The sequence below is a fragment of the Hemicordylus capensis genome, chromosome 3 (genome assembly GCF_027244095.1).
Source record: "Hemicordylus capensis ecotype Gifberg chromosome 3, rHemCap1.1.pri, whole genome shotgun sequence".
NCBI lineage: Eukaryota > Metazoa > Chordata > Lepidosauria > Squamata > Cordylidae > Hemicordylus > Hemicordylus capensis.
The window spans coordinates 218,678,643-218,705,574 of NC_069659.1; the positions used below are offsets into that span (position 1 = coordinate 218,678,643).

The window sequence follows — 26,932 nt, forward strand, 5'->3', positions numbered from 1 at the left end:
TAGGGAACCATTACGGACGGGTACTAAGACGTCTGTTAGGCTGCAATTCCGTACAGTCTGATCTGGTAGTACGTCCCATTGAACACACAAGCAGATTTACTTCCAAGTAAACATGAATACAATCGGTCTGCCTGGATGTAACTGCTCCAGGACTTCACTTCCAGGCAGCTTTCGTTTTAGAGATTAAGCCTCGAAAAGCCTCTCCGGTAACACCATCTAGCACGCCAGTTGGCAGCTCCCTAGACCCGCAATCAAGATGGATGCGCCCATGCAGACTCTTCTGCAGCCTAAGGAATGGCGGCAACCATTTTGAGGAGAACGCAGGGAAGGCACTGCCGTTGCCCTTGCACAAGATGGCCAAGGAAGTATTCGTTTGCTCACATTTGAACCTGAATACCATTGGATACCGGTGGAGCACGTGAATAAAACACAGCCAATGAAGAAGCGAAGTCGTATCACTTCCTCCTGCCCATTGCGCTTGGCTTTCTGTCGGGTGGATACGCAATAAACGCGAGGGCGGACGCTAAGAGGGGAGAGGTGAGTATGGTCGGACTTGTTCAAGGTAGAAGGGGCGCCTCTCGTGGGGTGTGGGGGGCGCTCCTCCCACCGCAGTTGTCTCGTTTCCTTTCTCTGTTTTGGGAGAGGCTGCTGCATAGTTAGAAGTAGCTAGAATGGCGCACTGACTTATCTCCTTCGTTGCTGGTTCTCAAAATAAGGTACTGGGTCAGGACAGGGCTCCCTAATCGGGAGAGGGGGAAGGATTGAAGGGACCGTCTTCAGCCTCTAAGAATGACCTGGTTTGTGGCTGAGTATACGTCTTATAGAGACTGTCATGTTTGTCTCCTCCATTGAGTTCTCAGGCATGTTTTCTGTATGCTGTGCGACTAAGGTAGTGCACTGTAAGATATTCCCCTCGGGATGGAGCCGCTCTGGGAAGAGCATCTAGGTGCCAGGTTCCCTCCCGGGCATCTCCAAGATAGGGCTGAGAAAGATTCCTGCCTCCAACCTTGGAGAAACCGCGGCTGGTTTGCATAGACAATACTGAGCTAGATGGACCAATGGTCTGAGTCAGTATATGGCAGCTTCCTATGCTCCTATGTAAAATTAATATGTGAAGTGGTATAGAGTTGAATTTTCTTCTTCAGTTTTATGGTAAACTAGATATTGCTGATTGTCTCCTTATTTTGTGTAATATACTAAAGAATGTAAAAGTAAAGTTGTGCCATCATGTTTGTGTCAACTCCCGGCGACCACAGAGCCCTGTGGTTTTTCTTTGGTAGAATACAGGAGGGGTTTACCATTGCCATCTCGCACACACTATGATCTTTTGCCTTTCAGCATCTTCCTATACCACTGCTGCCCAATATAGGTGTTTCCCATACCAGCGGGGATTTGAACCAGAAACCTCATGTGCCCTAGGCAGGTTACTTCCCCTCTGCACCATTAGGTGGCTACACTAGTGTATTCACTATGAAATGCTTCTTTACAAAAATATTTCCTTGTTGGTGTGATCCAAAAAGATAAAACACTGACCCCCCCCCCCCCCACATCCCTATTCAGTGTTCAACACTTGTTCAGTCTGTGTACAGTGTCCCCAGGTACAGAACCTGGGTTCAACGGAACATGTGAATGACTGTATGGTACAGTCATTCATATGTTGAGGCTGTTCTCGCGAGCAGCCAAGACCAGGCAGCTAACCCTGGGTTTGGCTGCCCATGAGAACCCATAGGAGCCAACTGGCTTCCAGCGGTGCTTTGGTGGCAAACCCACCTAGGGAGCCCGCCTCTTAAATGGGATTAAGAGAGTAAGCGCTCCCTTAGCTGCATTTTCTTGATTGTGTGTCTGCCCATTGCTGAGGGGATCCCCACAATGCAATGTTCACTCACATGGTGCATTTTCGGGGCTGGGATGCATCGTCATGCTGCAGCCATGCAGTGCTGCTCATCTGGGAGTGTGGTTCATGCTCCCAATAGGAGTACTCAGTCGTCTGAGGAGGAAGTAAGTTTACCAAGCCTTGCCCCACCCACCCACCCAGCCGTGAGAACGACCATGCTGAACCCAAGTACAGCGGTACACTTTTGCCTAGGTTTGCTTTTAAAATGAATGTCGATAGCATCATTCACACACAAATGTTTGAGTGTGCAGGCATCTGAAGGCAGGTACAACCTAACATCTCAATAATGTTATCATGAGTTGTAAATCCGTATAAATGTAAATATACACAATAATGTTCTGGTCTTGGTGTGAGAGGACACATCAATCTGTACAAACCCTATTTAATTTCTTCTCTTCAGAGTAAAATGAAACCTGCTAGATTTCTTGCACTCTATGCAAGTGTTAAGGAGCAACACATCATAGTAGGCCCTGTGCCATGAAACATTGCTCTCTCTTGCAACACTACATTGGTAGCTGCCTCCTTCTGTTAGACTCTGAAGAAGCTCAAAGTAAAGTTGTTGGGGCGGGGGCAGTGCTTAACTAGAGAGAAGCTTCTGTGTTGCATTTTCTTGGTCATATCCTTTTCTTGCCCATAGAGATGTGGAAATTTTTGAATTGGAAAATTTTCCCATGTAATTTTCCCTTTCATTTGCCTAAAACAAATTTTCTCAAAAAAAATACAATACAAATGTTCCTGGTGCCCTAAATAAATTGTGATCTGATTTGGCATGTTGCTTGACTTTTGCAGGGGGGGGTGGGGGATTCCACCATATTAATTTCCCACACTGCATCTCAAAAAGTGTATAAAGTAGTTGAAATGAAATGTTTGATGGGGAGCGGGGGGATCAGTAAAGGCTTTTTGTGTGTGTGAGAGATACTAAAAACATGTTCAAAGGTTTACAAAGAAAGAAGGGTTGGGTTTTTTCAATACTTAATAAAACATGTACCCTCACACACTTTCACGGAATAATCATCTGAAAAACATTTATTAAAATGTTCAAATTGCTGAACTTGCCTAACATTGCATTGAGATGCATTCATTGACTGAGATCCTATCTCTTATCTGTCTATGCATGGAAACACAACAAGCAGCAGCTGGTAAAAGGAACTGTCTGGTTCCTATTGGGGATATGTAGAACTGGTTCAGTAACAAACCAGGCCGGTTCGATTACGAACCGCTTTGAGCCAGTTCATTGATCCGTTTGGCCAAACCAGTTCAGGGACCTGCAGTTCAGTCCGAATTCAGTTTGCATTTGGACCAATCTGTGCTAGCCAGTCCATGCACAGCCAGGCTGGTCTCTGGGTCATCTAGGAGAGACCATATTACTCCCGTATTGAAGGAGTTACACTGGCTGCTGTTATGTTTCCGGGCAAAATACAAGGTGTTGGTCATAACCTATAAAGCCCTAAACAGCTTGGGCCCTGGGTTTTTAAGAGAATGGCTTCTTTGTAATGAGCCCCATCGCTCATTGAGATAATCAGGAGAGGTCCGTCTGCATTTGCCACCGGCTTGTCTGGTGGCTACTCAGGGACGGGCCTTCTCCGTTGCTGCCCCGAGGCTTTAGAATGTGCTCCCTAATGAAATAAGAGCCTCCCCATCTCTGACATCCTTTAAAAAGTCCTTAAAGATGTATTTCTTCATCCAGGCTTTTAACTGATATTGTTTTGAATTTTTTTTTAGAATATTGTTTTGAAATTTTAAATTGTGTTTTAAATTTCTTGCTTTTAATTTTTTTTCTTTTTAATTAATGTTTTACTTTTTAATCTCGTTGTAAATCGCCCAGAGATGTAAGTTTTTTTGGGCGGTGTAAAAATATGATACATAAATATGATAAATAAATAAATGCACACCTTTTGGTTCCTATGATTTGTGCTAATGCCTGGAGTAGCTAGGCAAGTCCTGTGTGGAGATCAACTAGTTTGCAAGTATCTCCCCTTACTATGTTGTAACAATGTTTGTTTTTTTCTACGAGAACTACAATATGTTGAGGAAGGACAACTGCAAGAGAAGGGGGTAGTACACCTCTAGCTTTGCCATTTTTAGCCAACTGTCCAGTTGGCTTATGAGATCACCCAGCATTCTTTGTGTGTCTGTCCGTCCATCCATCCATCCGTGTGTGTGGTTCCCCCTCCCAACTTCACAACGCCTGGACCAATATGAACCAAATGAGTACAGTTGTAGGGACACCTCAACGGCATGTCATCCACCCCAATCCAAGATGACGGATGCTTAAACTTTTGAGACACAAGTGGGCTAACTTGTGAACCGCCTAACCGATTTGAACCAAATTTGCTACAGCTGTAGGGACACATAGGGATGCATGTGTGGTGTCATCCACTCCAATTCAAGATGGCAGCCACGTGAACATATGAGGCTCAAGCAGGCTAATTTGTGGACTGCCTAAGCCATTAGAACCAAATTGGGCACAGTTGCTGTGAGTGACACACAGGGACACCTCAATGGCGTAGTTTGTAATGATGACATCCACCCCAGTCTCAGGTGGTGGACACATAAACATTTGAGGCACAAAAGATATAACTTGTGGATCTCAATTTGCACCAAATTTAGTCCAGATGTAGAGACAGTGAAAGGAAAGTAGGTTGATTAGTTCTTCCTAGAACAACTTGTTCAAAGTTGTGAAGAGGTAGCAAGATGAAAATCCCTCCATCTCCCTCCTTGGAGCCCTTCCTGTTTCTTCTTTCCATAGGGGGCAAAGTAGACATTTTAACACCTGATAGCATGGAATAAAGTTGATAGAGTTGAGTTAAGCCTTATTAAAGCTTGACTCTTTGTTCGTGTTGGAGCTTAGTTCAGTGTTAGAGCATGTGCTTTGCATGCTAAAGGTGTCAGGTTTATAAACCTCATAGAGGTGGGTCTCACAATTTTATTTATTTATTTATTTATTTATTTTTACATTTTTACATTTTTACATTTTTATACTGCCTTTCGTTAAAAGAAAACCCCAAGGCGGTTTACAAAAATTAAAAACATACAGTAAAAAGCAGTAAAAACATCAAGCTAAAAACAGGCATAAAAACAAGACAACAGATAAAAACACACAAGAACAGCAGTAAAAGACGATTATGTAAAAGCCTGGGTAAAAAGCCAAGTCTTTAAAAGCTTTCTAAAAGCTGTGAAGGAGTCTGAGGAACGAATGGCCACCGGGAGAGCATTCCAGAGTCTAGGGGCAGCAACAGAGAAGGCCCTGTCCCGAGTGCATGACAGCCGGGCCTCCCTCATTGTCGGCACCCGGAGCAGGGCCCCCTCAGATGTCCTAGTCAAGCGGGCAGCAACCCTTGGGAGCAGGCGGTCCCTCAAATACCCCGGGCCCAAACTGTTTAGAGCTTTAAAGGTCAAAACCAGCACCTTGAATTGGACCCGGAAACAAACCGGCAGCCAGTGCAGCTCTTTCAAAATGGGGGTGATATGTTCCCAACGGGCAGCTCCGGATAGAACCCTCGCTGCCGCGTTTTGCACTAGCTGTGGTTTCCGGATATTCTTCAAGGGCAGCCCCACGTAGAGCGCGTTACAGTAATCCAGCCGCGACGTGACTAAGGCGTGGGTAACCGTGGCCAGATCTGCCTTCTCGAGAAAGGGACGCAACTGGCGCACTAGCCGAAGCCGTGCAAAGGCACCCCTGGCACAATCTGTGAGACCCGCCTATAGAGGGTTTGCGGTGAGACCAGGCTAATCCCGCTCTCCACACAGACGATCATTAAGCCCTCCCCGGGCGGCCAGATTGACCGCCCACACAACTGCCGGCTCTGTCATGGAGCCAGTGGGAGCTTGGGAGTTCAGGGGCTGTGTGGCCCCTGGGAGTTCCAGCATGCTCTGTACAAGCGCGCAGAGCATGCTGGAGAGACCCCCCCGAGCTCAAAGGATGCTTTTTAGCCTCCCGGTCAGGGGGTCTCCTTGTGAGTTGCTGCAGTGCAGGGCTGCGCCATGGCAACACAAGATCCAGAAACCCTGGTTAGCAGAGCGCTCGCTTTGCTAACCTGGGCTAAGGGGGTGGCTGCAAAAGCGGGTTACCCTCTGTGAAGCAACTGAGCTCGCCTGCAAGCCCGGTGGTTCTCATGGTCCACTAAAATTGGGCTAGGCTACCCTAGCCTGATTTTAGCCGATCATGAGAATAGCCTCAGTGTCTGCTTCTCAAGTTTAAAGTATTCCTGGTACAGGACTGAGAGAGAATCCTGCTTGAGATGCTGCCTGGCTAGAGGGACCAGATGATGTAAGGTTATTATATGGTGTTCCAAGTGGCCTGCTATTCCAAACTGTTTTCTCCAGCATGGTGTAAGGCACATGATACAGCCTTGTATCTTGCAGAAGCAGGTCTCGCTCTGCTCTGTCCTGTGTTTGGACTGGTTATCTGGGAATCCTCTATAGCTGCCTTGAGTTCCATGATGGAAGAAAAGTATGTAATGTAATATCTGCAACTGTTGCATTTGACTGACTATCCTGTTGGCTTCCATATTGTTTCAGGTAGCATTTGTCATTAACTTGACTGCAGCAGCCATGTTGGCAGCAAGGTTGGTGTGCCTTCGGGCTCTCCCGTGCCGGACTCTACATTCTGCACTTGCTCAAGGTTCACCTCTTTTGAGGAATTCCACTCTGAAAACAAATCAGTGGCTTTCACAGCCCTACAAGGTAGGTGGTTTTTGGAATTTAATGCTCATTTTTGACGGAAAGGATCAAGATGGAATGAGCAAATCATATTTCTACTTTTTTAAAAAAAAATGTAGTAATGGTTGTGACATAAACTTCAGAAGCCAAACTTTAACTTGTGGGCTAGGACTAACTGTCTCTTTGTTAGTTTACCTACCCGATATTCAGCAAACAAGCCACCTTATATGCAGTCAAACTCAAGTGTGGATTTTGGGGGTCAGGTGACTTAATTTGCTAAATTTACTTGACAGCCTAGAATCCCCTCCTCTTCTCTTGATTTTGATTGTAACAGGGATATGCCTCCAGAGCCAGGATGGGTTTACGCCGGGGGAAAACTGGTGAAGAGATTAAGGAAGCAGCTTTTGAACCAGCAATGGAGACAGCCCTTAAAGGTGTGTGAGTTTGTCACTTGTGTTTTTTCCCTTTGAACTTCAGTATCGATAGAATTGAATGTTGGTAGCAAATAAGCAGTAGAACAAAGTCAGGGTAGGTAAAAAAAAATGATAGGGTTTTTTGGGTTTTTTAACATCACTGCTGTAGTATCCTTTTAGGTAAAAACTGAAATCTACAACATGGTAGGCTTATTATATAAGCTTGTGTTAGCTTACAATAATTCATAATTAATGTATGACCCTCTGTCAGATAGATTTATTTACTACATCTACCAATGCATCCAAGGCTGTTCACAGTTTTCTCTGGCCGTTGGTGAATTGTTCAGGGGCAAATGGCTTGAACTCTCTGGCTTTTTCTCCTTTGACTTGGGGCATACCAGGTCTTTAAGTAATACCTGAGAAGGTAGGGGAGTGGCATTAGCCTGTATTTTTATGCAGTTGAAGGTGGGGGGCAAAGTGGTGATCTGCTATAGATGTAACTTCACAGGTCATATTTATTTATTATTGTAAACACTTCTGTTGGACTCGAGGACTGTAAATCAACACTAAAATCCCTATCCTGCAGTTCATCATGATCATCCACTGAGCTCTTGTGTTCTTATGTTCTGCAGTGTTGTCATTTCTCAAATTCTGAGTTGGGCGGGGGAGCTCTTATAAGTCTAAACTATCAATGTTAAAGTCTGTGCATATTACAGAATGGTGCAGGCATAGAATTGACAGGGTTTATGGCCGTTATCTTCTGTGTTGGTAAATATATTCGGAAGTTGTGAATGGTTTTTAATGCTGAAAATTGCTACACTTGTTCAAGAAGGATGAAATTGAAATCTAAAGAAGGTATCTGTTAATAAGCTAATATCAAAAGCAGAATTTTCCCTCTTCGGAAATGCTGTTTGATTAAGCATAATTCAGTCTTAAGTGTGAATTATGGTTATGCAAAGAAGTGCTTGATCTTGCAGAGTCCAGAAGCTAGACCTTTGTGCACAAGCAATTGGAAGTTATTGGTCTCTGGTCTCTAAATGAGAAAAATATCAAGCCAAGTTATGACTGATGACACTGAGCGCAGCTCATCAGTCCATGTATTTCCAGGGCCTTGATAAAACTCTATCTTGGACTTCAAAGTTGTGCAGGCTTGATGTACATTCTCAAAATTATCCTTTCAGCCCTCAGCAGTTGTGCTCAACTCTGCGTGCAAATTTTGGTCCTCTGATTGCAACCTATGACATGTGTATGGGGCAGTATTAAAATGTGTTAAATGCAACTAAATTAACATGCGTTAAACACGTTTTCCTGCAAAAAATAAATAAATAGAAAACTGAATTTATATGATCCCTAAATGAGGTGGAAAATACTTTGGGGAATTAAACTATCTTTTCTTTGTTTTCTTTTCTTTCCCAGTTGATCAGATGGGAAAATGGATTCTTGCCGGGGGTGCTGTTGTTGGTCTTGGAGCTGTGTGTTACTATGGATTGGGGATGTCTAATGAGATCGGAGCCATTGAAAAAGCTATGTAAGCAAAATAAAATGTGTCATTGAAACTTCTTAAATCAAAGCAAGGCTGTTAAGCTGATTTTTATTGAATCTAACTTCTAGGTAGAACTAGCTTTAATGTGTACTTCAGAAATTGTGCTGCTGTGTTCAGTGGAGACATTGCTTCAAGAAACGTAAATCAAGGAGAAAATTCTTGGCTCAATTTTTTTAAAATGTCAGCTCAGTTGGTATCGAAAAGAGATGTGAAAATTATTTGCTAATCTAGGCTTAACCACAAGAACAGGCATTAGGTAGGCTGAGCTAACGGGTTTACAAAAAAATCTTTGGCATCAAAAGGGTAACCTTAATGTAACTTCAGGGGTTGCTGTAAAGTGATTCCTGACTGCAGGACAGATCATAACAAATCAGACCATGTACACCATTCTCTAAATGTGTTTCACTTTATTAGTAGTTACATTGGCATAGCCAGATCTGATTTCATAGTATTCTGACATCTGACATCATCACTTCCCATATGTAATCCTTGTTTGGGTGGGATCACTTGAAGAACATATATGCAGCAGCAAAGTAGGAAGATGGCTGTTTTGATTCTGGTGGTGGTCAGTGTATTCTTTCTCTCTCTCTTTTCATCTGTGTGCGGAATGAATTTTGTTCAGGGTGGCATATCAAGGCAATGTGTCCACACATTCCGAATGGATCCTTCTTGACGCAACCTGAGTGGGATCTATAATTAACTGAGTGGACATCAAAAAACATGTGAGGGTGCGCACGCAGCCTTAGAGGTAACACTGGTAGTGTTGCTGCAGTAGGGGATGAGAACAAATAGAGGCTTTTTGAGAGGTAGCTTTTGTTAAGTTGGGTATTATAATATCTCAGAATTATTGGCCTTCAGGTTTTGAGGGCTCTCCTATCTGTTTGGCCTGGCCTTCCAGGGTTTTTAAATTGTTGTAAATGATTTTAATGTTGTAACCTGGTTTTTCGGGGTTTTTAAACTGTTTGAATGTCTTAACTACTGTTGTTTTGATAGTGTGTTACAACCTCTGTTGTTAACTGCTAATTGATTTTTAATTGTTTTGTTTTAATGTAAACCGCCCTGAGCCATTTTGGAAGGGCGGTATAGAAATCAAATAAATAATAAATAATAATAATGAAATGGCGCCTGTATTGAGCTAACATAGATTTGTTTAAATTCAATTGATTGCTTCAAAGCAAATGATAGATCAACTAAAAAACAACTCTGAATCAAAAGGAACCTACTCAAACTACACCCCCCACTCTGGAGAAACAGGGTACCTTTTGAGGCTCAAGGAACATTTGCAGGGAAATGTGGTATTTGTATTTTGCTGCCCACTGTAAAAACTATGACAGTTTTGTAATGCCTGACACTTTGAGGAGGCCATCAGGCCTAAAGGCTAAAACCGTATAAATGTCACGAACATATTGCACTGTTAATTGCAAGGCCCAGGAGCCAGTGGCATCTCCCACTGACACTAAGTGCAGCTCCCTGACTAATTGTTAATTCAGCCTGTCCAAAGCTTCAGCCAAAGCCAAATATTCCACACAGCTTCCCTGGTATGGGAAGTACCACCGCACAGTGCTGTGCTTACCCCAGCACTGGTGGGACTCCTTTTAAGGGGAATGAAGCTCTCTCAAGCCCCGGCACCATCTTGGAAGGTGTCCATGAAACACAGGAAAACATAGTCCTTGCCAGCAGTTTCCCCATAGAGCTCTCTGGGGAAACTGTTGGCAAGGACTACACTTTCCAGCAATCCATGGATGCCTTCTGCAGTGGTGCCGGGGCTTGGCGGGACTCTGTTTCTCATAAAGTCCTGCCCCACCCATCTTACATTGTGGAAGGCATACAGTGAGGGAAATAAGTATTTGATCCCCTGCTGATTTTGTCCGTTTGCCCTCTGACACAGAAATGACCAGGCTATAATTGGAATCGTAGGTTTATTGTAGCTGTGAGAGACAGAATAACAACAAACAAACCCTCAAAAGCCCAGTGCCCAAAAGTCAGCAATGGATTTGTATTGTAGTGAAGGAAATAAGTATTCAATCCCTTCACAAAAGATGTCTTAGTACTTGGTGGCAAAACCCTTGTTGGCAATCACAGAGGTCAGACGTTTCTTGTAGTTGGCCACCAGGTTTGCACACAACCCAGGAGGGATGTTGTCCCACTCCTCTTTGCAGATCCTCTCCAAGTCAGAAAGGTTTCGAGGCTGATGTTTGGCAACCCGAACCTTCAGCTCCCTCCACAGATTTTCTATGGGATTAAGGTCTGGAGACTGGCTGGGCCACTCCAGGACCTTCATGTGCTTCTTCTTGAGCCACTCCTTTGTTGCCTTGGCTGTGTGTTTTGGGTCATTGTCATGCTGGAATACCCATCCTCGACCCATTCTCAATGCCCTGGCTGAGGGAAGGAGGTGCTCACCCAAGATCTGACGGTACATGGTCCTGTCCATCGTCCCTTCGATGCGGTGAAGGTGTCCTGTCCCCTTAGCAGAAAAACACCCCCAAAGCATAATGTGTCCACCTCCATGGTGGGGATGGTGTTCTTGGGCTCATAGGCAGCATTCCTCCTCCTCCACACACGGCGAGTTGAGTTGATGCCAAAGAGCTCGATTTTGGTCTCATCTGACCACAACACTTTCGCCCAGTTCTCCTCTGGATCATTCAGATGTGCATTGGCAAACTGCAGACGGGCCTGTACATGTGCTGCCTTGAGCAGGGGGACCTTGCGGGCACTGCAAGATTTCAGTCCTTCACGGCATAGTGTGTTACCAATTGTTTTCTTGGTGACTATGGTTCCAGCTGCCCTGAGATCATTGACAAGTTCCCCCCGTGTAGTTCTGGGCTGCTTTGTCACCATTCTCATGATCATTGCAACTCCACGAGGTGAGATCTTGCATGGAGCCCCAGACCGAGGGAGATTGACAGTTATTTTGTGTTTCTTCCATTTGCGAGTTATCGTGCCAACTGTAGTCACCTTCTCACCAAGCTGCTTGGCGATAGTCTTGTAGCCCAGTCCAGCCTTGTGCAGGTCTACAACCTTGTCCCTGACATCCTTCGACAGCTCTTTGGTCCTGGGCATGGTGGTGAGTTTGGAAGCTGAGTGATTGCTTGCTTCTATGGACAGGTGTCTTTTATACAGGTACTGTAACAAGCTGGGATTAGGAGCACTGCCTTACAGAGGGTGTTCCTCATCTCAGCTTGTTACCTGCATATAGTGAAAAGACACCTGGGAGCCTGAAATCTTGCTGGTTGATAGGGGATCGAATACTTATTTCCCTCACTACAATGCAAATCCATCGCTGACTTTTGGGCACTGGGCTTTTGAGGGTTTGTTTGTTGTTGTTCTGTCTCTCACAGCTACAATAAACCTACCATTCCAATTATAGCCTGGTCATTTCTGTGTCAGAGGGCAAACGGACAAAATCAGCAGGGGATCAAATACTTATTTCCCTCACTGTAGCACTCAAAGTTTGTGGGAGTGTGCAGACAGTTCTTACTCAGTTGAGATAAGAACTGGCTGTTTGCAAGATTTATATCTCAAAATGTTCATAATGTGTGTGTTGTGTCTTCCAGTATTTGGCCACAGTATGTGAAAGACAGAATCCGTTCTACCTACATGTATTTTGCAGGAAGTGTTGGTTTGACAGCCTTGTCTGCTGTAGCAGTCAGTAGATCTCCTGCTCTCATGGGTCTAATGATGAGAGGTTCTTGGCTGGTAAGATCCTTTTTGAGTGTTATCTATATAACATTTGATAGAATGCACCTCTTGAGAAACCTTCAACCCCTTGTTGATTGGGTTTAGTTTTCTTCTAACCTGCAAGCGCTCCCAAGATTCAGGAAAAGGCTGATATATTTTTATATATGTATGTCCGAACCCCTGCTTATTCTGAGCCGGGATGGCCATTCTGTGGAAGCCCTTGGGCAGGAAAGAGATGGCCTTGGAGTGCTCCCAGGCCACCCTCACAGCCTGGCCTCTCACTGCAGGTCTCAGGCTCCCTTCAACTTGGCTGGCTTCATCCTCTGCCAATTTATCCAGGGCAATCCTTCCGGCCCGTGCTCTTCCCTTTCCTGTCACCCATGCCTTCATCAGTTCGTTATAAAGGCTGCCACTCTTTTTTCCCTCAGGTCCCGCCCCACCGTGTCCCCTGTTCCTGTTTCCCTTCAGTCTGCTCCCCTTATACTGCTCTGACCCTGCCCCCCCAAGGCCAGCCTGGGTGCTCTGCCTCCCTCTAGTCATGCCAGCGCCCACATGCCATCAGATGGCATTTGCATCACTGCCTTCCTGTCTCCTCACGGCTTGGCTGCCAGGCTCACTTCAGCTGTTCACACTGCTTCTCCTCCCTGGCTCTTCCCCAGACCCTGCAGGTAATGGGGTCTTTGGGTTGGGGCTTGGTCCTCATAATGTATATAAATACATGGCTTTAAACCTATTTGAATGACATGACTTACCTCAAGGGAACCTAGGGCTTGCATCATAATCATGCCCTATAGCTTATTTTACCACTTGCTTGCCTTATGGGAGGAGAGCTGGTCTTGTGGAAGCAAATATGAATTGTCCTCTTTGTTTAGCATGGCCCAGTCTGGTTTGCATTTGAATGAGAGACTATACCCCTGCTAACTGGGCAAAGAGACACCTTTTTAATGTGGTGATTCTCTTTATTAAGCAGGGGGAGAGTAACTGGCCCTATCCACCCCCAGCACAGTATTCCAGTGACTGTTGATGGTGTTTGTCTTGTGTTTCTTTCTAGGCAGGGAGCCATCTTATTTACAGGTTGAGTATCCCTTATCCGGACATCCGAAATGCTCCAAAATCCGGACACCATGCTGTAACAAAAAACAAAACTCCTCAGCTCCCTCACTCACAGATTCCCAATTTTGCTGCTTTTAAACATGCAATCAAAATTTACTTATTTCAGAAGGCTGCACACATCTCATCTCTCTCATTGCCCACCCGGGACATTTCTCCCCTGGTTCCGTCGTCTCAAGCCCACTCCCTGCTTTCCTCCCTTGCATTGCCTCACCCCACGGCTCTGGGGTCCCCACGCATCCCACCTACATTGGCAACCACCGAGTTCTCTTCAAGGGGGACTGCAGATCCCATGGGCAGGAAAAGACACAAAGGCTCGTTTCTCAGGGGAGGGGCTGGAAGGGAAGGTGCCCGTGCCAAATGTTTCTTCCCAGTCGCCTCTCTAGGAACCTGGACTCCCTCAGGTTAACCCTTAAACTGGCCTTCCCTTGGCAGGAGGCAGCAAAGGAGGCTCCTCCATCCCTTACTTGCAAGAGAGAGCAAAGAGTGCATGCTCAGTTTGACGCCCAAGATAATCTCATTATGCAAATATTCCAAAATTCGGAAAAATCCAGAACACTTGTGGTCCCAAGCAGTCCGGATGAGGGATACTCAACCTGTATTTATTTCTCTCTGTAAAACCACTTTGGAAATATTTGTTGAATAGTGGTGTATAAATATGTTAGTGTTAGATGTGAGCACTGTAAGATATTCCCCCTTAGGGCATGGGGCTGCTCTGGGAAGAGCACCTTCATGCTTGCATGCAGGAGGTTCCAAGTTCCTTCCCTGGCATCTCCAGTCTATGGCTGAGTGACTCCTGCCTGCAACCTTGGAGAAGCCAACCTGGGTAGACAATACTGAGCTAGATGACCAATGGTCTGACTTGGTATAAAGCAGCTTCCTATGTCCCTAAGTGTAGAATGAGATATGGGCATAGGTCACTTTCTGGGCATCTGATTCTAGAGTGGCATAGTTAACATAAGTACAGAGCCCAGCCTAACACTTCCTAATGCTGGTTCAACAGCTTTGTGAACAGAGTGGATTTTCAATATAGTTTGTGTCCTCAGTGGATTTCAGATATTACATGGTGGTATTAACACAAGTTAGTTCTACTTCCAAAAACAAGAGGACCTTGTTCCTTGTACAAATGGGTTATTTTGCCAGGAGTGAGAAGCACATTACCTCTGTGATTAATTCTGTGGCTGGCTCTAGCTTAACCACCTTTGGACACAACCCCCTTTAAGCTGATCTTTCCAACTGTCAGTATTGTCAGAACATTTGTGGTGATGAAGCAAAAGAGGATTCCATGATAGCGCAAGCCCCTCAGTTTATCATGACTGCTGTGAATGGAATGGAAGGGGTTGCAGTGGTGCACTAAAGTGGAACTGTGCTCAATGGTGCACTTGAACTATTGCTTTACTGCTCTAACTTTCCAACCATGGAGATCCTGGTGTTTGCTACAAAAAGAAAATAAGTCTCAAAAGGTATCTCTGAATCCATGCAAAAAGTGATAAGGTGTAAATTCTTGCAGAACAGTGATTTTTCTTCTTTTGGAACACACTCTTAATTATAGAATGCAACCACAGTGCTAAGTGAAAATACCTCAGAAGAAAAAAGAGTAAAAACTACCATATCTGTTTCTTAATGCCCACTATCTGCCTCCATACCAGGAAATGCCTTTTGAAGATCAGTTGTATACACTAGAGGGAGTCGTTGTTAATATTTAATGGAACATTGCCCTTGGATATAAACACAACTGCATAAATATCTTGGATGGTAGTCACTAAGCAGTAGGTGCAGCCATTTGTGTCACATGCCAAATAGTGGTAAGTGAATCTGCAAGTCCTGGAGTGCCATTTCCTGCTACATGCTTTAATGGTTCCAGGCTATGAAAAATTTACTGTGAATTACTGACCAATAAAACTGTGCCATCCGGTTGCCAGTACTAGATCCTGAAAAAAGCAATAAATGCTGACCCTACCCATGAAGACCACCACCATTCTACCAGGTATCACAAGACTAACTCCCACCTTTGCTCTGTCTGCCCTAGCATTAACCAACCATTTTTCTTCTTTTCTTTTTTAATGAAAAGTTTTTGTACCCTTATTTTTCTGGGATCGGTTAACTTCGGAACTGATGGAACTTGCTGTAACCAACAAAAACCAGAGCATGCACTTTTATGTGTTTTTCCTCTCCCCTTCTCTGTCACCAGAATGGCTGGATGAAAAGTAGAAGAAATGTGGGATAGGTTAGGCAGTTTAGAGGATAGCGTAACAGTGGGCTGGGTAAGTAAAATGACGATAGACAAGGAATTGAGAAAGTGATTTCAGAAACTGGCTATTTTCATTTACAGGCATGCTACAATCCAATGCAGCTGTACTTGGGAGTGAGTCCCATTAAACGACTGGCACTTTCTTCTGAGTAAGCATTCATAATACTGTGCCATGTGCAGTTCATACCTGTTTGCAAGCCAGCAGCGGCTGAGCCCATTCCAAGCATGATTCCTTCCTTAGTTGTGTTTTATAGAAGTTGCCTGAAGCTGTGCTCTTAGGGCTGTTTCACATATTACATTTTTAGGTGCATACTTAAAGATCCTAATGTGTGAATGAGGCTGCTGCTGATTTGGAAACAAAGTATGCCCAGCAAAGAACTAGAATTGAGTGTAACTCCCTGTTGATAGTGTACATTTGGTTACGTACTCTGGTTTGCTGCCATAGAAAGTGCAGGAAATACCTGAGTGAACATTGAATATCCTCAATGAATCTTAAACAACTATGAAGCACTTGACAGTACACAGCCTATAGGCATGACTTGTTAATTGTAGTAATTGTCTTTTACAGGCAATAGGTGCAACTTTTGCCGCTATGATTGGGGCTGGAATGTTGGTTAGAGCAATAGATTATGAACATAGCCCTGGACCTAAACATCTTGCTTGGATGCTTTATGCAGGTATGTGACTTAATTTCCTTGTGCTATCTTTTTAAATGACATCAAATACAGTTGGTTCTTCCATTGTTAAGAATTCCTTCAGGCAGGTCCTCTGAAAAGATTTCCTGACTCACTCAAGGACACTCACTTTCCACTTAAAACATGGTCAAAAACACTTTTGACTTGTCAAACTTGACCTAAAAGCTTATGTTTAGCTCATCAAATGTATAAAAATAAGCACTCTAGAGGCATTGTTCTCTAATTATGGGTCAGTCTCCTTTGCAGGCACAGAACCCCCGTAAGTAAGTAAGTGTGTGTGTGTGTGTGTGTGTGTGTGTGTGCGCGCGCTCTCAACGTTCCTGGCAGGAATAAGATTCTGAGACAAGTGGCTTATTCCCGGCCTGGAAGAGCTCTTCCTTTCCCCTGTCTGCTTTTTGGAGGGGGCAGAGACAACTCATTTCAGTTTTGTATCACTTCACACAGCAGGCTTCCGCATCCAGAACTCCATACAAGGGTTTCTTCGTGTCTTGCTATAGAATGGTTGCATGATGCTAGGTTTCAGCAGTGGGGGAAGACAGCAGAATTGTTCCAGAAGATGAGGATCAAGCTCATAACATTTGAGGAAACTGTCCTAGGTACACATGCCTGCAATGACCAAAGTGCAATGCGCAGTGTTCACATGGGAGCATCTTGGCTTCCACCTCTGAGTGACAACCACCACCCTACACACATCTCTTTAAAAAAAAAAAAAAATCCTCCACAACAAAAAATGAGGTTCCTGCAGAGCAGCACCCAATAAAGAGCAAAGGGCTGCTACTGGAAGTCTGTCAGCTCCTACGTCTTGAGTTCTTGGGAATGCTTTACATGCAGGCCTTTCTAGATCCTAACCAATAAGTGCTCCAGAGGCATTTGTCAATTTTATAACCAGCGTATAATGTGAGAGCTGATATAGTAGTAATTAAGAGTTTAAGTTATGATCTGGGAAGTCTCCTCTCCCCTGTTTCAGTTCCATCACAGCCATGAACTTGCTGGGAGCCTCAAAGCTACTGAGGCTATTCCCATGAGTGTGCAAAACTGGGCTAAGGGAGCCCAGCCTGGTTTTGCACGCTTGTGTGAACCACTGGAATCGGGTTCAATCCCAGTGGCTACACAGCAGCAAACCCACCTATGTAGCCCCCTACTAAAATGCATGGTGCATTATTGGGGCTCCAGGGGGTGGGGGTGCTGCATGACAGCGCTTCCATGAACCCGACCCCCAGAGCCACCTGCAGGAGCCAGTCCTCATCTGGGCAGGTGATCCTCCTGCCCAGGGAAGCGTCAGCCATTGTCTGTGGGGAGTGTAAGTAAAACCTGCTCTCCCTGCAGACCTCCACGGATCTCTTCTCACTGCTTGTGAGAAGAGCTCCACTGTCACTTAGATTCCCAGTAATATGGGGGTGATACTGGCCTTTGTTAGGTTTCTGAGCTAATGAGGTGCTTCACACAATTAGTGTGAAGTGCCATTGGAGCTTCTCTGGGGAGAGCAGGCTTAGCCCGCTCTCTCCACACGTGAGCAGTCTCTTAGACCTGGGCGGCCAGATTGGCCGACCACAGGCTCTGTCACAGAGCCAGTAGGGGCTGCGGAAATTGGTGGCCACTCGGCCCCCAGAACGCCCCACACAAGGCTTTCTGGGGAGACCCCTGAGGCCAGGAGGTTTGTTTGAGCTTGCCGGTCAGGGTTCTCCTCGCAAGCAGCTGCAGTGCGGAGATGCACCACAGTGTCTCACAACCAAACAAATCAGGTTAACGGAGCGCTCACTCTGGTTAAACTGGTTTAAGGGGAGGGGTTCTCAGGTGGGCTAGCCGCCATGGAACCACCAGTCATTAGAAAGCAGGCTAGGCTCCTTTATCCCACTTTGTAGTGATCGTGGGAATCACCTCTGTGTGTGAAAGTACTATATAATCATGTATACATTTTTAAGATTCATTTTCAAACTTATGAGTTAACTGTCTTGGATTATTTGATGTTTCTTCAGAGACACAAATAATTGTCCAGACATACTCTTCACCTTGCAGCTGTGAGATTCAGTTTTCAAGGCCTCCACGCTAGCAAATTGACTGCTAATTTGATGGTATTCACTCCTGCAGAATCAACTCTTAATTTGGAAAACTTTGGTTCAGGAATTTCGCCCTGTTCATAACTTGGCAGTTGTAACAGTGACTTAGTAGCTTTGTAATGGCTATCAAAAGCCAGCTTACCACAGGCTTTTTATAGGGGAAAACCCTGACAAGTGATGATAGATAATGAACTAGTTTGGGATCTAAAGTCAGCTAGCACCTTCTGTGTCTCTTATTCTAAAAGAGAAATGACCACACGTAACTACATTCTTAAAAGTTTAAGGTTCCATCACATGTTGGTATTAAACTCTACCAGATTAAGAGCTGGAATCTTGAAAATTGGTCAGTTTGGGATGACTTCCTCTGAATTCTGAGACACAATAAGCTACAGTTTAGCATATTTGGGGAAGAGGTATATGAACCTCACCTCAGACACTTTGTTCACCAGAGGTTAGGGAAAGGTTTGGGTGCACTCGGGGGTGCCCCTATTTATGTACTCATACATTTGAAAATAATGGTTGCCATTCACTCCAACTTGGGAGGGAGAAGTGACACATGCTATGGGGACAAACTGTATTTGCCTCATCAGTGTCTTGTCTGGCCTCCACTGACAGGGAGCTTTGAGAGAGGGTGATATGGTGGTCTGCACACAATGGTTTGCAAGCTCCCACTCACCTAAGGTTTCTGCTAGACTGGTCATCCACATGCATACACCCATCTGTTCATGATGTTGGGCATTTCACTAACATTACTATTTTTTAAAAGTCCAGTAAGTGAAATGGGACTATGTTACTCCATTTAGTAAGTGTGTTTAAGATCTGCATTTATGTTGATTGAACTAACAGCAGCATTTCTTTTCACTTAGGTGTTATGGGTGCTGTGGTGGCTCCTCTGACCCTTCTAGGTGGCCCCTTGCTTATCCGAGCTGCTTGGTATACAACAGGAATCGTTGGTGGTCTCTCAACTGTAGCCATGTGTGCACCAAGCGAGAAGTTTCTGAACATGGGGGCACCTCTAGGAGTAGGCTTTGGCCTCGTGTTTGCCTCTTCCCTTGGTAAATTGATCATGTGTTAGAATTGAACTTCAATTCTCAGAATCTGGCTTACTTGATTCTTTACTTCTGCTGCTCAAAATGTTAAAGCTTATGACATAAAACATTCTGCAGATGGTTGATAGACATGAAGCTCCACTGGAGCCAAGCAGTTGCATGCATACATTTCCTTGCCATGTTATAAATATTTAGTTTGAAATTAGAGCTCCCCAACTTGTTGAGCTCTTCTTCCTGGTGATCTGACAGAGCAAAGATTTCTCTTCCAAGTTGAGAAATAACAAAAGCTGGTTGATATGCTAATTTATATCTCATGGAAGGCCTCCCAATGAACCCTGGCTAATCGTATTTAATGCTTTTCATTGCATTGTATGCATTGCATTTAAAAATGCAATGTCTGTAGAACTCATTAGAGCATGAGTCTGCATTCACAAAGTGCATGCCTTATTTTATTTTTGATGGCCTTTGTGTGTCTATTCCAGGATCCATGTTCTTTCCTCCTACATCTGCATTTGGAGCTGGCCTCTATTCTGTTGCTGTTTATGGTGGATTGGTACTTTTTAGCCTGTTCCTGCTCTATGATACTCAGAAAGTTATAAAACGTGCAGAGACTCAACCACTGTATGGTACAGGAATACAGAAGTATGATCCCATCAACTCGTAAGTGTTTCCATGTGGTAACTGTAAATCTCAATTGACAGTATCTTTACATAAATTCATAGAATAAATTTTTAATAGAGTTTTCTATGAGAGACAACCAGTCAACTTAATTTTGGATTCTAACCTTAGAAACATAGTAAACAGCGCTGCCATGACTCATGAAAAACATTTGATCTTACCAAAGATTGCTCGAAGTAGGTTTGCAAAAAGCCAAGTCAGAGCTTGACATGAGCAATTCTGGCAGTGTAGCTTCTAAACACTGCTTTGTGAGCACTAACGTGAACATGAGAAGGGAAGCCAGCCAGTCACTTCCCAAAATCTCTGGATATCTGGGAGCTGCTTTCATTGCTACCCACCAACCACACACACACACACACACACACAGTACTAGGGATGTGCAGAGCTTTGAACGTTCCAAGCTTGGAACATTCTCATTTCAAAACGGGTCATTGTGAGTGTTCCATTCTGAAACTGAATGCCCTTCAAATGAAGGGCTCATTCCATCAGAACTGGCGCAACCAATGTTCCAATGGAACGTTCCGGGCATTTTTATTTCATGGGAATGCCTGGAACGTTCCGTCGGAACAACTGGTCAAGCCAGTTGTTCCAGTGGAAGGCATCCTTCATTCGAATGGCGTTCCATTTCAGAATGGAACACTTGCAACAGCCCATTTTGAGTGAGAATGTTCTGAGCTTGGAACATTCTGTACTACATAGCACTGCAATTTCTACTGCACCACACATTCCTGTCACTTCAGTAGATTGGAGCAAGGCTACTGTTCCTTCCCCAGTCAGGCACCTACTTTGAGGTCTCAAATTCTTCTGTGCCCCAATTGCTGTCTCTCTTGGTGTTAGTGTGTGACTACAATAACAGGTGAGGAGTACAGGCTTTTTTGCCTTAAGCACACACATATGCTGTATAATGCTTTTTTACTTGGCCCCTTGAACAACATGCAATATGTCCACTTCCTTGATAGGCTATAATCCATGGTGGTTATAGTGAAGCCACTCTGTGTAATGATCTGCTGTTGGTAGAGGAGTGACGATATTGTCCCTGTTGCCATAAGGGCATCTTTACCAAAGTTAATTCAAGATGAATTATGGCTTTACACACCTTTAGGCTAAACTGTCTTAACATCTGGCTCCATGGGGCCAGTTCAGACATACTATGGCACTTTTAAGTGCATGAGGGAGGAGTGTGAACATGCATGTTCTGCTACCACCTAATCTCATCGAGGAGGACAGTTCAGATTAATCGACCCGTCTCCCAAATTGGATTACTGTGCTGAGTGAGTGGAGAGATGTGTGCATCCATTCTTCCCCACACATACAAACGGTCATATTAGAGTATTATCCAAACTGGCTCTGAAGTATTAGATGTTTAGGTCTATCTTTAACAGTGAGTTGTAAACCCTTTAGTGAAGAATTTCTTCTCATGGGGATTTATGCAAATCATATATTTAGTGCCTGCTGCTTCTAATGTTGAGAAGCTGAGCAGATAACGGTAGGAGATGTAGTGAAAGTGAAGAAACGTCTAAGAAATACCTAATATTTCACTTTTGAATCCTAACTAAAACCCATTGCTAGTAAAACACACAACTGTGCGTTCCAGGCTTATAAAGAAGTTGCCAGCTGCCAGATTGTCACAGTTGCCTGTGGTGAGTGAGTACGGATGGCCCTCAATATTCACAGGTTCATTTCCCACTGTTAATTCGTGGGCCAGCTGTCTATAGCAATTTAGTTACCATGGGGAAAGTCTTGCTTATTTGTAACTAATTTTGTCCCAGCCACTTGTGGGGCCTCTTAAGCCTCCCCACATGCCACTGGGAAGTGGAGAGGCAATTTAATGGCCCATCACTCTGCTTCTCAGCTGGTACGTGGGGAAGCTTAAAGGGAGTGCAAGTACCTAGATGCCTTCCTGTGATACATCTTATAGCCGTCCCCACTGGGAAGCATCCCTGGCCACTATTTGTGTCCCAGCCACTCACACTGCCTTTGTGCAGAACTTACCCTCATTTGGGGGGTTAGGTTAAGCACTCCAGTATTGCAGATTCACCATTTGTGGGACATACGATATTAGAGGGCTTTCTGTATAATAAGGAAACTTCACAAAACCTGGTGGTTCTTGGCTGCAAAGGACTACTTCATATGGGCAGTAGTTTTTGCAGACTTATTTGTATAATGAATTTATGTCCGTTAGTGATCGAATGCCATGGCAACTTAACAGTAGTATTGTTTCTTATGCCCAACTTGCTGAGACAAACTAAATGCAGGATCAGTAAAAAATGTGTACTTCATTGCTAGAGAATATTGAACTGACAGCTACTCTTTTTGTGTTTCAGGTGTATGGGTATTTACATGGATACTCTCAACATCTTTATCAGAGTGGCCACCATGCTTGGGGCTGGTGGTGGCAGCAGAAGGAAATAGATCGTCATTTTGTTGGAAGGAAGGCTGTATAGGTGGTCATCAAACACATAGGCTTGTCTGCTTAGTGCATAATATTGAATAAAGCTCCTGTTGTGTACAAGCAGCTATCATGTAGAAGTTGGATGTTCTGAGCACTTCAACATGATCCTTACAGTGTTTTCAGTGAAATGTTATTTGAATATTGGCTTCCTATTTGAAACTTTAAAAAAAATGAGTGGAAATTAAACTACATTACCATTCAATCTTTTCTCCTTAACTTTGGGCTTTTTTTTAATGGAGAAACTAATTCATTTCAATGTGTTCATCTGTAGCAGATGTATGCTCTGGAAAAGTGAAATTGTATGCCATGCTATAATCTCACTTTGTATATAGAAGAAGCCAGAAAGGGCACTGTTTTAAACCAACCTGAGTTTCAGAAGGAGAGGTATTTCTTGAGAAGTTTATAACAGTAAGTGATTGTGCTGAAATGTGGTAGTGACTAAACACAGCACTTTGTTACCGGTGATCTAAATGGCAAATAAGTTGAAACTCGAAGAGGATAATTGTTGGAATCTCCTTGCATTTTTTCCAGGAAAGGTGGGGGGGCGGCAGGGTTGGTGGTGTACAACTATCATCAACTTTAAGTGAAACTTCTCCTTTAAGAAATACCAGAAACAATATTCAAGTCTAAACAAAACAGACCTGCTGAAAGGAGGTTCCTAACTTTGTCTAGCCATGCAGAGGAATAAAGCATCCATTTGAGACCCTAAAGCCTGTGTGTTCCTTCATTAAAGTCTAATTGCAACATAACTTATTTTCAAATTTACATTCCTCTGTATTTCCAATTCTTGCAGAATACTGCCATCCAACTGGCAGTTTGTTTTCATTTTATTTCAAGGAGCAAGTGGTCTTGCATGAGCAACTTATTCCTAAAGTATGTTCACTCAGGGTCTCCTTTTATTTCAAAAGCCATGCTTTGGCAAATGTAATATTTTTATAAGCTGGGAAAACAGATGCAACTTATTGGGAAGAATAAATATTATTTTGGAAATTGCTGAGAACTCTCAACTGCTGTGTTATTCATCTGTTTATCTGCTGGGACACAGCAGTTTAGTAACTTTATTCTCCTTCCCCTTTGCCAATCTACTATGCTTGTAGCAGTCTCTGAAACAATAAAGTCCTAGCCCAGCAGCTTTTTGGTCTTGTTTTCTTTGACACATTAGAGCGATCTTCGTCAAAACAGTGGTGCTTAAATATGTTCTTCCTATAGCTTGAACCACTTAAGCATTATCACTTTTTCTTCTGTATTTACTTGAGAATTGCAAGCAGAGTTAAGTGTTTGACTCTTAAATTACCTGATTGCATCACACCTATTTTGTGTAGTGTTGCATTTTTAAAATTAAGCTAGCCAAATACCAATCCTGCAGCCTTGTCAAACAGCTAGTTACTGCTTTGCCCTCTCAGTTCTGTTGTCTTAACCCCTGTTGGAAAATCTGGCTATTTTCCCCAACCAAGAAAACTGGTTTACAGTTGCTAGTGAATTAGGTGTCCTTCCCATAGAAGCACAGAGGACCAACGATCTGAGGAGAATGGGTTCCCAGACTCAAGAAAGGGGACTGCCACAACTTTTCTCAACAAGGGATTCCATCCACAGCTTGGCCTCACTTTCTGCTACATTCAGCAGAGTTTAACAACTAAGCAATTGCTTTCTCCAGATTTGGTTTTTTACAGTATGTTCCAAATACTGTTTTGTTTTGTTTTTAAAAATGAATTCAATATTTTCAAATAAAGTTTGTATGAAAGCTCTGCAAATTTATTAATACACCTTGGAGGATTACTTTACTTTTAACGCTTCCTAGATATGACAATGTAGAGTGGATTATGGCTGCCTTCATTTTGGTTTTCAACCTTATTTTAATTACTATTTTGTCCCAATTTAGACACATACATAAAACTCAGCAATGCTGAAATGTTAATATTGATATGACAGACAGCTCACAAGTGTCACTACCCTTAATCTCCAGCAGGATCTTAAATGGGAAGAGGGGGCTTACACAATAGTCAACTGCTATGCAGACCATCAGAAACTACCACAGAAGAGTTTCTTGAACTGCCTGGTTTGCCCTGCCATTCCATGGTTTCTGGACCTTTTTCTGACAAATTACTAGTCCAGATCCAATTCTGAAAAAAAGAAGAATTGTGGGGCCAGCTCCTAGATGTACATACAACCTAGTATGTCCTTATTAATGCACAAACTTTGATTTGGCCAAAGCATGATGAAAGTGTAATGAAATCAGTGTGGATTAAGCCTGAGTGTGTATATGTGCATTTTACATACATACAGGAAATCCTGAATATGACTTACTCTGTTTTGTATTCTTTTGGACGTGCTAAAGGAAATAACATACACTGCTACTAGAACCAAATGCAATACTTTACCTACTAAAAGGAGTTCATTTGTGTGTATAGTAAGATTTTAATAAGACGGCAATTAAAGCAGTAGATTGAAAATAGTTAAAACTGTTTTTAGAGGCTTAAGTGAGTAAAAAGATCTTCCCTGGTACTGAAAGAACAGCAAAGTTGACTTAAAGTGAGTCTCTCTCCCAAGATAATTCCATAAATGAGGCTTAACAATGGAGAACATCCCCCCCCAGCTGGTTTTATACGCAATATGCTACTTGAGATAAAATTTCAATGTGGCTAACAAAGATTGACATACAACATATAAAATGAACGAAAACAGCATAATGCAACCAGTAATAACCACAAAATCCAGCAACCAAAGGCATGGGAGGACACTACTGCCTTTACCTGCTGACAAAAAGTGGCAAACTACTACGGGGAGAGTGTTCCGCAGTCTGGGAGCAATGAGAGATGTTCTGGTCCCATGTGCACAAGAACTGAGTCTCCCTTGGAGTTGTTGTGTGGTGGGAAATAACCTGAGGAAGGCAGCCCTTCAAAATGCTTTGGGCCTAAACATTAAGGACTTTTAAATGTAATCCCTGACAACTTGAATTGGTTCCAAAAACACACAGGCCCTAGTGCAGCTCTTTAAAGATGGGAGTAATGCTCCCACCTCGTCGTCCCAGTGAGAACCCTCATGCCCACATTTTATACTAGCTGAAATTTCTGGATATGCTTCAAGAGTAGTCACAAGTGTGCTACAGTTCACATATGATAATACTAAGGGATGGGTAAATAATTTTAAGGGATGGGTTGGGTAACTAGTAGGGATGTGCATGAATCAATTTTTTCAATTCAATTTGTATCCGAATCAAATCACCCTGGTTTGTTTTGGGTCCAAATCTGCCACCATCACCCCAGATTTTATTTGTACCCAAATTTTCCAAATCTGAATTGATTTGGAGCAACAACAACAAAAAAGGTTCCGCGGCAAATGAATTGGGTGGGTGGTAGTGCCCAATGGGTGGAAGCTACCACCCAGATTTCAAAGAAATTGGGCAAAGGGGTGATTTTTAATCTCAGAATTTTCTCAGAACACCTCAGACATTGAAAACAAAACCCAGTGCCCCATGGACTTGTTGTTCTAGGTGTGGCTGGCACCTTATGTGCACTACACCACAACCTGCTCTGGGCCACCCTGGTGCCCCCCCCCAAGTGGAGCTATGGGGCTGCTGAAATTCCCCATTATTCCCTATGGGGGGAAAGCTTAAAGATGTGCAAACTTCAGGGAAAAGATAGAAATTGCCCCTTTCACCAATTTATTTGAAATCTGGGTGGTAGCAGGCACCCACTGGGGCACTACCACCTGAACCACTCTTCTGCCCCCCAAACCCCCCTTTTGCCCCAAATCTGCCAGAAAGATATGCCAACTTCAAAAATTTTTTTAAAAACACCCATTGTCAAATTTCTTTGAAATCTGGGTGGTAGCTTCCTTACACCCATTGGGCACTACCACCCACCACAACCCATTCGGGGCCACCCTGGTGCCCCCCACGTGGAGCTATAAGGCTGCTGAAATCCCTATTATTCTGTATTGGAAAAAGCTTAAAGACATGCCAACTTCAAAAATTCTTTTAAAAAATCACCCCTTTGCCCAATTTCTTTGAAACCTGGGTGGTAGCTTCCACCCATTGAGCACTACCACCCAACCCACTTTGGCCACAAAATAGAGGCCTGAATCTCCAATTTTTGGGGGTCTTAATCTGGGGTGATTTGTACCCAAATCTGGGCAATTGAGAACAGGGGTGATTTGTTTTGTCTACAAATTACCCGAATCAGCCAGATTTGGTTACAAATTATTTTGTACCCAGATCATTGCACACATCCCTAGTAACTAATTGTAATTTTAATCTGCATTTAATTGGTTTTTTATATTATTTGTTATGTATTTTTTATTTTAGTGCAAACTGCCTTGAGCCACTTTAGGAAGGATGGTATATAAATTGGATAAAATAAATCAACAAGCCAGGTCTGCCTCTACAGGTATAGGTGTAAAGTAAAGTGCCGTTGAGTCAGTGTTGATTCCTGATGATAACAGAGCCATGTGG

At 43.6% G+C, this 26,932-nt stretch overlaps 1 protein-coding gene across 2 annotated transcripts; it reads left to right on the plus strand.

Moving 5' to 3' along the window:
• Positions 1-381: 381 nt before the first annotated feature.
• On the plus strand, positions 382-23,612 carry GHITM (growth hormone inducible transmembrane protein). Of its 2 annotated transcripts, none has more exons than XM_053307758.1 (9): positions 382-537; positions 6,416-6,580; positions 6,891-6,990; positions 8,386-8,497; positions 12,067-12,208; positions 16,120-16,228; positions 19,170-19,358; positions 19,835-20,012; positions 22,355-23,612. In XM_053307758.1, the coding sequence occupies exons 2-9, from the start codon at positions 6,449-6,451 to the stop codon at positions 22,440-22,442; spliced, it is 1,050 nt and encodes a 349-aa protein (XP_053163733.1). In that variant the 5' UTR covers positions 382-537; positions 6,416-6,448; the 3' UTR covers positions 22,443-23,612. The 2 variants fall into 2 exon arrangements, with proteins under 2 accessions (XP_053163733.1, XP_053163734.1); XM_053307759.1 differs by lacking the exon at positions 382-537 and adding an exon at positions 565-716.
• The last annotated feature ends 3,320 nt before the right edge of the window (positions 23,613-26,932 follow it).